The sequence below is a fragment of the Phoca vitulina genome, unplaced genomic scaffold (genome assembly GCF_004348235.1).
Source record: "Phoca vitulina isolate PV1807 unplaced genomic scaffold, GSC_HSeal_1.0 scaffold12, whole genome shotgun sequence".
NCBI lineage: Eukaryota > Metazoa > Chordata > Mammalia > Carnivora > Phocidae > Phoca > Phoca vitulina.
In genome coordinates, this window is record NW_022589715.1 from 27,407,851 (window position 1) to 27,422,339 (window position 14,489).

Below are 14,489 nucleotides of genomic sequence, written 5' to 3' on the forward strand. Positions count from 1 at the left end.
AGGTCAAGATCATTCCACCTGCCATATCACCTACTACAATCAGTCCCAAGGCTCAAATAAGGGCATATTAATATAAGTACCCAAAGACATAAATGTGAAATTTAGATTTGGGTCAGACAAATATGGGGGATTGGAAATGGAGGTAAGATTACATTATTACAAATTGTTAGCTTCATATGCCATCTTCTACAATGTCTAGTCAAGCCTATCAAAACAGAAAAGATTAACTTTCCAAGATGGCAGAGTAGGAGACCTTAGTTCCATGCTCATGGATTGGAAGGACAAATATTGTTAAAATGTCTATGCTCCCTAGAGCAATCTATACATTCAATGCAATCCCTATCAAAATACCATCAACTTTTTTCACAGAGCTGGAACAAATAATCCTAAAATTTGTATGGAATGAGAAAAGACCCCGAACAGTGCCAAAGGAATGTTGAAAAAGAAAACCAAAGCTGGTGGCATCACAATTCTGGACTTCAAGCTCTATTACAAAGCTGTAATCATCAAGACACTACAGTACTGGCACAAAAACAGACACATAGATCAATGGAACAGAACAGAGAACCCAGAAATGGTCCCTCAACTCTATGGTCAGCTAATCTTCGACAAAGCAGGAAAGAATATCCAATGGAAAAAAAGACAGTCTCTCCAACAAATGGTGTTGGGAAAATTGGACAGCCACATGCAGAAGAATGAAATTGAACCATTTCCTTACACCACACACAAAAATAGACTCAAAATGGATGACCTCATGATCTCAGCCGCAGCTACTTCTTGCTAGACATGTCTCCAAAGGCAAAGAAAACAAAGGCAAAAAAAACTACTGGGACTTCATCAAAATAAAAAGCTTTTGCACAGCAAAGGAAACAGTCAACAAAACCAAAAGACAACCAACAGAATGGGAGAAGATATTTGCAAATGTCTTATCAGATAAAGGGCTAGTATCCAAAATCTATAAAGAACTTATCAAACTCAACACCCAAAGAACAAATAATCCAATCAAGAAATGGGCAGAAGACATGAACAGACATTTCTCCAAAGAAGACACAGAAATGGCCAACAGACACATGAAAAAATGCTCAACATCACTGGGCATCAGAGAAATACAAATAAAAACTACAATGAGATACCACCTCACACCGGTCAGAATGGCTAAAATTAACAAGTCAGGAAATGACAGATGTTGGCGAGGATCCTGAGAAAGGAGAACCATCCTATACTGTTGGTGGGAATGCAAGCTGGTGCAGCCACTCTGGAAAAGAGTATGGAGGTTCCTCAAAAGTTAAATATAGAACTACCCTATGACCCAGCACTTACACTACTGGGTATTTACCCCAAAGATACAGATGTAGTGAAACGAAGGGGCACCTGCACCCCAATGTTTATAGCAGCAATGTCCACAATAGCCAAACTATGGAAAGAGCCCAGATGTCCATCAACAGATGAAGGGATAAAGAAGATGTGTTATATATATACAATGTAATACTACTCAGCCATTTAAAAAAAGAATGAAATCTTGCCATTTCCAACAATGTGGATGGAACTAGAGGGTATTATGCTAAGCGAAATAAGTCAATCAGAGAAAGACAATTATATGATCTCACTCATATGTGGAATTTAAGAAACAAAACAGAGGATCATAGGGGAAGGGAGGGAAAAACAAAACAAGATGAGATCAGAAAGGGAAACAAACCATAAGAAACTTTTTTTTTTTTAAGATTTTACTTATTTATTTGAGAGAGAGAGAGCACAGAGGGAGAGTGAGAGGGAGAAGCAGACTCCCCACTGAGCAGAGAGCCTGATGCAGGGCTCAATCCCAGGACCCTGAGATCATGACCTGAGCTGAAGGCAGACGCTTAACTGACTGAGCCACCCAGGTGCCCCAAGAGACTCCTAATCATAGGAAACAAACTTAGAGTTGCTGGAGGCGAGGGGAGGGGGATGGGGGTTGGAGTAGCTGGGTGATGGACATTAAGGAGGGCACATGATGTAATGAGCACTGGGTATTATATAAGACTGATGAATCACTGAACTCTATCTCTGAAGCTAATAATACACTCTATGTTAATTAATTGAATTTAAATTTTAAAAAAGGAAAACAAAATAAAATGCTATACAGTAAAAAAAAAAAAAAAACAGAAAAGCAGATGGGATTCAAGGTAGGGACTCTAACTCAGATTTAAAGGAATAGACAGCAGCTGGCTGGAGGATACTCAGGCCTCTCCGTCTGGAACTTATGTGGAACAGTAGTCAACAGAGCGCGGTGCAGACTGAGGAGTCTGGCTCTAGGCCAAAGTCCTATTATGATCCTTCAGGCCCAAGCTTAGACAATTTCAAGGCTTTGGCTGGCAGACCTCAAGGGGGAAGCTGCCCTCCCCACAACAGACATGGTGCAAAGCCAGTGTGTTACAGTTTTCTGGAGAGAGTTGCAATCAAGGACTCAAGCCTCAGTGGGTTAGCCATGCTTATGGTGCATTCCTAGCCCAGATGCCTCCATCCAGAGGCCTCTTTGGTAGGTGTGGGGGAGGGGTGTGTGATTAGCTTAGGCCCTTCCCAAGGATCCTCCCTATGGGGGGCTTTGGATGAGGCATTTTTCTGTACTTTGATTCAGTATCTTTTCACTACTAGCTCTTCCTCTTCTCCTTCATCCTTGTCTAGAAAGAGGCAGAAGCATTTGGTCCAGGGCTCCTCAGCAGTTAGAGGATTCTCCACACCTATGCTGCTGACTCTTGCTGAGTGCTGTTCCATGGGACAAAACGGAACACTGGGGAGCCGACAAGTCATTTCCCCTTTTGCTTGCCTGTCGCACTAAGTGAAGAAAGGCTTGAGTTATTTTCAATTTGGTTCTCTGTCTTAACTGACCACGTTGACACCTGACTGCTCAACGGAGGCCAAGTCAAAACAAGAGAATCCCCTCTAGATGCATGAAATGCTGAAAGTCCCTTCTTCCTCACATCTGCTCTTTCACCTTATGGTATATCCCAAGTGTTTCCAACCATTCCAAACCTCATTTGTTAGGTTAATCCCGACCAACTTAAAAACTACCAGTTTCTCCCCCTCTCTGAATTTATCCAGATCTAACTATAGTATCCCCCTGCCCCAAAAATACAATACCTACTATTTCTTTCTTTCTAGACCCCCTTTCCTCCATCTGTCTGATAATGGGTGTATACATGACCCAAAAAGGGGTAATGATACTACTTCATCTCTCTGAGCACTGTGAATGGTCTAAGTGGAGATTTCATGATCCAAGTCCCTAGAACTTACCACAGAAGCAACCACAGAGAAACTCTCATTTTTCCTCTTAAGTTGAAAAACGAGACGACATGAGCCTGGAGCTACTAGTGCCCGTGTTGTACACCATGTGAAGCAAGCCCGCCATCGGCAGTGAAGGATGATTTGAGAGATGAAAATGGGAAAACAACAGACCAACATGATTTTGATCAAGTCCCTTGTCCCAGCTGGTCTTTATGACCTATATTTCCTGCTGTTTTCCTTTCCATTCTGGAAACTGAATTATTCCTCTATGTGATAGTTATCAAAGATGACTGCCAGCAATTCCTCCCATCCCTTTATACACAAATTACTCCTGCCATCAAGCAGTGGAGTCCTTATCCCCTCCCCTTGAATCCAGGCTGGCCTGGTAATTTGCTCTGACCAAAAGAATGCAGCCGAAATGACACTGTACCAGTTCCAATCCTAGGCCTTAAGAGAATAGTTGCTTCTACTTTGATACCCTTGGAATCCAGCTGTCAGGTGAAGATGTTTGGCCTAGACTACTTACTGGTTAAGTGGAGAAAGGGAGGCCCAGCCAGCCACCAGCCATTCAGTCAACCCTCATGGAGGCACTATTCATGCAAGTGAAGCCATTTCAGATGCTCCACCCTCGGCTGAGTTCCCAGTTGAATGTAGCCCAGCTCAACACCAAAAAGACGTCACAAAAGAAATGCCCAACTGAGCCCAGCCAACTCACAGAATTATAAGAATAAAACATTGTTAAGTCACTAAATGTTAGGGTAGCTGGCTTCCCAGCAACAGTTAATACACTTTATAACACTACTTGCTTCAGTTGTTTCAGTTAGGCTTCCTTCTGTCGTTTATAACAGAGACCTAATTAGATTATGTAAATTATGTAGATTATTTCTTTAAAGTTAGTAGATTCAAGCCCCTCATGTTCACTCCCAAACTGGACAATTACATAACCCATAAGGAGCTGCAGAAAGATGCAAGAGAATTAATGAAAAATATGGACAATTTCAGAGCAATTATCTTCATGACCAGACATTAGTAGAGTCACAAAATTGTAGGCAGTCCAATGTATGTGTCATCAAAATCTCACAAATACCTCGAATATCTTGGATCTGTTTACTGCTCCTCTCTGCAATCTATCAATTAAGAAAAGTTTCTTAAGTTTCACTTGTCATTGCCAAACTTGGGTAATGGGTTGGGATAAACATAGCAAAATACGTATACTATAGATTTTCTTCTGGAAAAAAAAAACAACTTCTTTTTTGAAAAAAACAGGCAGTCATATTAATATGTTCAGAGAATAGAGCATATTAGGGCTCAAAGTTAAACAAGTTTTATCTTAATAACTTGTTATGGTCAATACAAGTGAGTCAGAAAATGTTTTCATTTATTAAACCTGACTCCATAAGTAAGCCAAGGAGTTGACCCGATAGGGATTAGACCCCATTTCCCTACCTAGAAGAAAGGATCCAGTGAGAAGCTAGATCTTTTCTAATGGGAGAGGAGGCAGAGCAAAGCGAGTACTATAAAAGGCCCAACCCTCCGGAAAAGCTGACAGCATTTCAATCATCCCAGTGTACACTATTCTAAAACCAATCCTACTCCTTTGGCTCCCACTGACACTAAAAAGATGGAGACCCATGGAGCTTGTAACGATTACGAAAACTATTACCTAAAGCCACCGCTCTCTTAAGAGGAAAAATACCTGACCTGCCCTGGGCTTGCTCACTCATTTGCACGCTCTCTCTCCTATTCTCTCTTTTTTTAAAGGCATGCAATAATAGGCCCCATTTTCATTAAGTACCCAGTGTTAAAGAATGCTTAAGTCAGTCAAACCATTCTAGTGAGTTAGCAAAAACTGAAAGAGAAAAAATTTTTCCAAATACTGTAAATTAGCGCAGAAGTAATCCTGCAACAGGCTATTAAGAACTAGCCTATCAGTTGTTCTTCATAGGTATCAAGAAAAAGGTGGTTACATGTAGTCTGAGAATGACCAATAAAATAAAAGAAACCAGGTTTTCAGAATGAAGGTACCAATTACAACCAGTCAAGTGGTCTCCACTTTTTTTCCAGGCTGAAAACTTGTAAATTAAATAGATTTGTTTTCTACAAAGCAAGTACTATATTAATTTTAGTAAGCCAAAAAAATCTGGGCTACTTTTTATCTTCATAAACTGAGTAATAAAGAACAGCTCTGTTTTTTTCTTGCTGTATACAACATATAATCAATTCTTATCTAGAACACTTGATGAAGAAAACGAATGATCAAATAATAAATTTTTTTAAGATTTTATTTTTAAGGGGCACCTGGGTGGCTCAGTCTTTAAGCGTCTGCCTTCAGCTCAGGTCATGATCCCAGGGTGCTGGGATCGAGCCCTGCATCAGGCTCCCTGCTCAGCGGGAAGCCTGCTTCTCCCTTTCCCACTCCCCTTGCTTGTGTTCCCTCTCTTGCTGTGTCTCTCTCTGTCAAATAAATAAATAAAATCTTAAAAAAAAAAAAAAAAAGATTTTTATTTTTAAGTAATTTCTACACCCAATGTGAGGCTTAAACCTATAACCCCCAGATCAAGAGACACACTCTACCAACTGAGCCAGCCCGGCACCCCCAAATAATAATTAAAAAAAAAAAATCACCTTGTATGAAGTGACAGACTCTTCCTGATCAGCATTTTTGCACTTTTTCCCTGTGTCTTGTTCTGCAGATGTACTTTCTGAACTTCCTGATGAAATTAATCGCTTTCTTCCTTGCTGTGTTATGTTTACTTGAGTTTTATCTTTGCAGATTCCTTCTTTTCCACTTTCCTGGATTATATTATTATCTTAAACACACAATGAAAAAGAAGAAAAAAATTATCTCCTATATCTTCAAATATCAAAAGAAAGAAGAAAAAGGATAAAAGGGCAATTAAAAGTAAAGTTCCATTTAGATTAATGCCAACTTGAAAACACTTATTTGCAAATCTCAGAAAGTATTAAGCAGCACTTTGGCCTGGAGCTCCAGCCCTGGAGAGAGCCAGGCCAAGATGCTAATATGAACAGGTGCCATCCTTGAACTGCTTCACCGTGCCTCTCTGAACTCTGGTTTTATCATCCCAAAGAAAGGAATTATAATAATAACTCATAGAGTTACTAGGAGTAAACGAGGTGTGATATATAAACTATATAGCAGAGTATTTGATATGTGTTAAATATATATGTTTTTTATTTTAGCACTGAATTTCTCTAACAGAAAATTTAACATATAGCTAATGAATCCAATGAATTTGACATACAATTATATGTCATACAATTATTGAGCGCCTAACATCCACAGTGAGGAATTCAACTTAATAACAGATTAAGAACCCAAAACAACCCAAAAGCAAGAGTGACCTCCACAAACTTCACCAATTTCGAAAACAAGTCTCAATAACAATGGACACTGTACCCCATATAATATTTACCCTAGGTTCAATATATGTGGCAAACCTAAGTCAGTATCATATTTTGTTAATAAATCCATGATCCCTCTAATCAGAAAAAAAATCTACTCTTTTTAAGAGGACAATCTTCATGTTTAATTATCTGTCTCCCCTACATTCAAATAACAACTTCACGAGAACAGAAACTTCATGTGTCTTGTTCACTGTTCCCTCCTGCTATCTCCAGCACCGAGAAATGTGTCTAGCATAAAACTGGTGCTCAATAAATGACTAAATGAATTGTGAACATAAACAGAATTGGTCCAAAGATTCCCTTGAGAGCCTGAATATAGGTATGTAAGGCAATCCATAGTCACTAATGTTCTAAAGCAAGGTTTGGCAAATTTTTCTACAAAAAGCCAGAGCGTAAATATTTTAAGTTCTGTTGGTCATACAGTGTTCTGTCATAACTACCCAACTCTGCCTTTCTGGTGCAAAAGCAGCCACAGACAATACATACAGGGATGAGCATAGCTGCGTTCCAGTAAAACTTTATTGACAAAAACAGGCAGCATGCTGGATTTGGCTCAAGAGCTAAGGTTGCTCAGATTTGTACTAAAGGATATTCAAGTGGCCTGAAATAACAGTCCTTCATTAAAGTTAGGAAAGAAATACCATCCACATTATTTAACAGTGAAGTCAATTGAACCAATATAAACATAATGTATTTACATAGGAAACTTAGGAATAAACTATTCAATAACTAAACTTTGCCTAAATTACTCAAATATTTGCTTTGAATCTAAATTAGGAAGATTTCATATCATTTTAGAAACTGTCAGGACTATACAGCTTCATGCAGCAAATGTCCAAATGCTACAATAGATATGAGTTAGTCAAATGAAGAGAAATAATCAACTAATAGTACCGCTTACTATACTAAGAACTAAAAATGTAAATTAAGACACAACATCTGCCCAAATGGCAGTTTACCATATTCCAAGTGTCACACAGGTACATAAAATCATAAAATTAGGAGTGCCTGAGTGGCTTAATCAGTTAAGCATCAGACTCTTTCTTGGTTTTGGCTCAGGTCATGATCTCGGGGTCGTGAGATTGAGCCCCAACTCGGGCTCTGCGCTCCGCACAGAGTCTGCTTGAGATTCTCTCCCTCTGCCCTTCGCCCCACCCCGAGCACGCTCCCTCGCTCTCTAAAATAAATAAAATCTTTTTTAAAAATCTTAAAATTAGGGTTTTGGAAAAAAGATGGCAGAGGAGTAGGGGACCCTATTTCAACTGGTCCCCGGAATTGAGCTGGATATATACCAGACCACTCTGAGCACCCACGAAACCAGCCTGAGATGTAAGAAGATCTGGAGCTCTACAAGCAGAATATTGCAGGCGGTTGGTTTGTTTTTTTTTTTTTTTTTTTCAAGATTTTATTTGACAGAGAGAGACATAGTGAGAGAGGGAACACAAGCAGAGGGAGTGGGAGAGGGAGAAGCAGGCTTCCTGAGGAGCAGGGAGCCTGATGTGGGGCTCGATCCCAGGACTCCGGGATCATGACCTGAGCCGAAGGCAGACGCCTAACGACTGAGCCACCCAGGCGCCCCAGGCGGTTGGTTTTGAAGTAGAAGAGGGGAGCCGTGATTCCGCGGGCAGATATCAGAGGATAAACGGCAGCGGGAGGGTGCCTGGCCATGGGGATCCTACACCGCCGGTGAGCGACAGCCTCGCGCGCTGGGGACGGGCACAGACTCGCAGACTGCTAGCAGAGGGGAAAGGACATTAGGGCAGCCCCCGGGGCAGAAACCCAGAGCGGCTGGGTCGCACGCGAGCAGCTGGCGGTTTTAGAAGCACAAAGGGCAGAGACGTGCCCCGACCTGGAGGCAGGACTGGGAGCGCTGCGGAGGGGCGCACAACCCAGGACGCTGCAGTTTATAGCAGCACGGACAGAAACGGAGACAGTGTGGCCTGGAGAGCTCACTGAAGAACAGACTGCGGGCTCTCTGCTCTGAGGCAGAGGGTTGGAAACGGTCTCTTCTGCTCTGACTCGCGGAAGAGACGCGGAAAGCCGCCAGGGAAAGCCGCCAGAGAACAAAAGCCCCAAAAACTGATTCCCGCTGAGCCCATCCCCTGCCACAGGGGGGCAGGGCAACTCCGCCCAAACAGGGTTGCCTGAGTAACAGCGCGGCAGGCCCCTCCCGCAGAAGACAGGCTGGGAAAACAAGAGGCCAGCAACCCTAAGGTCCCAAGAAAACAGGTGCATCTTGCTTGGGTTCTGGTCAATAATTTGGACTCTATACATACCCTCAAACACCCATCAACAGAATGACTAGGAGGAGGAGCCCCCAAAATAGAAAAGACTCAGAGATTATGACTTATGCTGCAGATTTACAAATGGATGCAGATATAACCAAGATGTCAGAGATGGAATTCAGGCTAGCAATTGTGAAGACAATGGCTAGAATGGAGAAATCAATTAATGGCAACATAGAGTCTCTAAGGGCAGAAATAAAAGGGGAATTGGCAGAATTTAAAAATGCTTTCAATGAGATCCAATCCAATCTAGATAATCTAACAGCTAGGGTAACTGAGGCATAAGAGAGAATAAGCGACCTGGAAGACAATATAATAGATAAAAACGGAAAAGAGGAGGCCAGGGAAAAACAACTCAGAATCCATGAAAATAGAATCAGAGAAATAAGTGACACCATGAAGCATTCCAATGTCAGAATAATTGGAATCCCGGAGGGAGTGGAGAGAGAGAGAGGGCTAGAAGATGTATTTGAGCAAATCGTTGCTGAGAACTTCCCTAATCTGGGGAATGAAACAAACATTCGAGTCCTAGAGGCAGGAGGACCCCTCCTAAGATCAAGGAAAACAGGCCAACACCCCGGCATGTAATAGTAAAACTTGCAAATCTTAGAACCAAGGAAACCATCTTAAGGGCAGTTAGGGGGAAGAGATTCCTTATGTACAGAGGGAGGAACATCAGAATAACGTCAGACCTATCCACAGAGACCTGGCAAGCCAGAAAGGCCTGGCAAGACATATTCAGGGTACTAAATGAGAAGAACGTGCAGCCAAGAATACTTTATCCGGCAAGGCTTTCATTTAGAATGGATGGAGAGATGCAGAGCTTCCATGACCGGCAGAAACTGAAAGAATATGTGACCACTAAGCCAGCCCTGCAAGAAATATTAAGGGGGAGTTCTATAAAAGGACAAAGACCGCAAGAGTGATATACAACAGAAATTTACAGGGACAATCTATAAAAACAACGTCTTCACAGGCAACATGATGACAATTAATTCATATCTTTCAATAATCACTCTCAACGTGAATGGCCTAAATGCTCCCATAAAACGGCACAGGGTTGCAGACTGGATAAAAAGACAGGACCCATCCATATGCTGCCTACAAGAGACTCATTTTGAACCTAAAGATACATCCAGACTGAAAGTGAAGAGATGGAGATCCATCTTCCATGCCAGCAGACCTCAAAAGAAAGCTGGGGTAGCAATTCTTATATCAGACAAATTAGATTTTAAACTAAAGTCTGTAATTAGAGACACAGAAGGACACTATATCATTCTCAAAGGGTCTATCCAACAAGAAGATCTAACAATTGTAAACATCTATGCCCCCAACATGGGAGCGGCCATCTACATAAGCCAACTGTTAACCAAAACAAAGAGTCATATTGATAACAATAAGTTAATTGTAGGAGACCTCAATACTCCACTCTCAGCAATGGACAGATCATCTAAGCAGAAAATCAACAAGGAAACAAGAGCTTTGAATGATACATTCGACCAGATGGACCTCATAGATATTTACAGAACATTCCACCCTAAAACAACAGAATACTCATTCTTCTTGAGCGCACATGGAACTTTCTCCAGAATAGACCACATACTGGGTCACAAATCAGGTCTTGACCGATACCAAAAGATTGAGATTATTCCCTGCATATTCTCAGACCACAACGCTTTAAAACTGGAACTCAATCACAAGAAAAAATTGGGCAGAAATTCAAACACTTGGAAGCTAAAGACCACTCTGCTCAAGAATGTTTGGGTCAACCAGGAAATCAAAGAAGAACTTAAGCAATTCATGGAAATCAATGAGAACGAAAACACATCGGTCCAAAACCTATGGGATACTGCAAAGGCGGTCCTAAGGGGGAAATACATAGCCATCCAAGCCTCACTAAAAAAAATGGAAAAATCCCGAATTCACCAACTAACTCTACACCTTAAAGAACTAGAGAAAAAGCAACAAACGATGCCTAAGCCACGCATTAGAAGAGAAATAATTAAAATTAAAGCAGAGATCAATGAATTAGAAACCAGAAACACAGCAGATCAGATCAACGAAACTAGAAGTTGGTTCTATGAAAGAATTAATAAGATCGATAAACCACTGGCCAGACTTATCCAAAAGAAAAGAGAAAGGACCCAAATTAATAAAATTATGAATGAAAGGGGAGAGATCATGACTAACACCAAGGAAATAGAAACAATTATTAGAAATTATTATCAACAACTATATGCCAATAAACTGAGCAATCTGGATGAAATGGAGGCCTTCCTGGAAACCTATAAGCTGCCAAGACTGAAACAGGAAGAAACTGACAACCTGAATAGGCCAATAACCAGTAACGAGATTGAAGCAGTGATCAAAAACCTCCCAAAAAACAAGAGTCCAGGGCCTGATGGATTCCTGGGGAATTCTACCAAACATTCAAAGAAGAAATAATACCTATTCTACTGAAGCTGTTTCAAAAAATAGAAACAGAAGGAAAACTTCCAAACTCATTCTATGAGGCCAGCATTACCTTAATCCCCAAACCAGGCAAAGACCCCATCAAAAAGGAGAATTTCAGACCGATATCCCTGATGAATATGGATTCCAAAATCCTCAACAAAATCCTAGCTAATAGGATCCAACAATACATTAAAAGCATCATCCACCACAACCAAGTGGGATTTATCCCCGGGGTGCAAGGGTGGTTCAACATTCGCAAATCAATCAGTGTGATAGAACACATTAATAAGAGGAGGGAGAAGAACCATATGGTCCTCTCAATTGATGCAGAAAAAGCATTTGACAAAATACAACATCCTTTCCTGATTAAAACTCTCCAGAGTATAGGGATAGAGGGAACATTCCTCAAGCTCATAAAATCCATCTATGAAAAACCCACAGCGAATATCATCCTCAATGGGGAAAAGCTGAGAGCCTTTCCCTTAAGATCAGGAACACGTCAAGGGTGCCCACTCTCACCACTGTTGTTCAACATAGTACTAGAAGTCCTAGCAACAGCAATCAGACAACAAAAAGAAATAAAAGGTATTCAAATTGGCAAAGAAGAAGTCAAACTCTCTCTTTTCGCAGACGACATGATACTTTATGTGGAAAACCCAAAAGACTCCACCCCCAAATTACTAGAACTCATCCAGCAATTCAGTAATGTGGCAGGATACAAAATCAATGCACAGAAATCAGTTGCTTTCTTATACACTAACAACGCAACTGTAGAAAGAGAAATTAGAGAAACGATTCCATTTACAAGCACCAAAAACCATTAAGATACCTCGGAATAAACCAAGTCAATTATCATATGGTTTCACTTATTTGTGGAACATAAGGAAATAAGTCAAGCAGAGAAAGTCAATTATCATATGGTTTCACTTATTTGTGGAACATAAGGAATAGCATGGAGGACACTAGGAGAAGGAAGGGAAAAATGGGGGGGTGGAATTGGAGGGAAAGATGAACCATGAGAGACTATGGACTCTGAGAAACAAACAGGGTTTTAGAGGGAAGGGGGGATTGGTTAGCCCGGTGACGGGTATTAAGAAGGGCACGTACTGCATGGAGAACTGGGTGTTATACGAAAACAAAGGATCGTGGATCACCACATCAAAAACTAATGATGTATTGTATGGTGACTAACATAACATAATAAAATAAAATAAATCACAAAATTAAAAATATATATTTAAAATATTCTTCAAAATTCCAAGTTCTGTACTACAAATATTCCTTCTAAGGACCAGAGCTAATTTCTTTTTGCATAGGAAGAAGCCATTTTGATATTGTTGTAAAAATGCTCTTTAAAAGAGTAAATAAAATAGCTTAATTAGTTCATAACAATCTTCAAATCTGGCATACCAAATATTTTTCTATATCCAGAATAGGTACAGTTAAATGACTGTAATATAAAAGAAAATCTGTTAAAACAAATCACTTTATTTTTAATATTACTAGTTGCATTTACTTATATGAGCTATTACATTAACAGTACATGAATGACAGATAGCTACACTATACACGTCATTACAATCACATCCATCCACCTTTTTCCTCCAAAAGAACTACCCTAACAGTTACATTAACAATTTGAAGTGTATCCTTCACAACTTGCTAAGGTTAACCAAATATACCTACAAATACATATGTGTAAACACACACAGATTAAAACTATAAATGCTATTATTCTTGTGGGATAAATACGTAGAATTAGAATTTGTAGATCAAAGAGCATTGTATATTTAAATATGTAAGAAAGACTGGCGAAGTAGTCATATATTTATTGCCTATTTGTATTTATTCTTCTGTAGTATGTCATATACTATGTCCAAAATTTCTGAGTTTTACCTTCCTTTTTGTTACTAAGTAAACAATTGTTAACCTTCTATGTTTTATAATTGTGACAGATATTATCTCCCAGTAGGTTTGCCAGTCTGCTACTTGCCTCTGGTTTGTTTATAGTGTCTTCTGCACACAGAATTTTTTTTTTTCATTTTTAACCTAAATGCACCTGTCAATTTTCCCCTGATGGTTCCAGGCTCCCTATCATCTTAAGAAAGCCTCCCAGAAGTAATAAAAATATTATTCTCATATTTTCTTCAAATGCCTTAATAGTTTTAATTTCTACATTAAGATTATTAATTCAATAAAAATTTAAGAATATGGTATGAGGTAGCACTCTAATATTGTTTTCTTTCAAATGGAAAGCTAATTTTCCCAACATCATTTATAATAATAATATATATAACATAATATAAAAATAATAAAATTCCTTTCCCTATCAATTTGAACTGATAATTTTTAATATATTAACTATGTGTTAATTTGATCTGTTTCTGGGTGTTTCATTCATTTTTTACTGGTCTAACTTACCTATTCCTATGCTAGAACTATCAACTACTAAAAGTAGGAACCAGGCCCAGATCGTGATATAAAAAGATTCTCTAAAGAAACAGGTATTCCTATTATTCAAACTGTCCTTGAGCATATATGGAAAAATCTCCCAGTTCATTGTATACAACACCCACATAGCTCAATGCTAAAATCTGACATAGATGGCACCCATGGAGGAAAACACTATGCACTTATGAATACAGACACAAATGTTTTAAACTAAATATCAGCAACTTTGGTCTAACAGAGCTTAAAAATAATAAGCCATCATGACAAATTGACTTATTCCGGGAACCCAAGTGTGGTACATTAGGAAATCTACCAACATCACTAATTATACTGACAGGTGAAAATGCAGGACTATTTCTTTTTTTCCTTTTTTCTTTTTTAGCCCAGCGCCCCACCCCACTGCTTGCCTATGCCCTCCCCTGCTTCCGACCCCCATCCACCCCTTTGCAGGACTATATCTACACCAAAAAATTTGCCAAAGAATTCAATAGTTATTCCTGAAGGAAAAATAAGAAAATGAAAAAAGAAAACATCCAAAACATGGTAAGAGAATCAGAACTGAGTACCAATCATTTTAATGCTGAAATACTAATAGAATCCCTATTAAAATCG

At 39.7% G+C, this 14,489-nt stretch overlaps 1 protein-coding gene across 1 annotated transcript in view; it reads right to left on the reverse strand.

The window, feature by feature from the left end:
* APLF (aprataxin and PNKP like factor) overlaps positions 1 to 14,489 on the reverse strand; it is an 86,056-nt gene that overhangs the window by 36,731 nt on the left and 34,836 nt on the right. Inside the window, exon 6 of the mRNA XM_032410819.1 lies at positions 5,887 to 6,071. Within this exon, the coding sequence (XP_032266710.1) occupies positions 5,887 to 6,071 (185 nt within the window). The remainder of the gene's footprint in view (positions 1 to 5,886; positions 6,072 to 14,489) is intronic.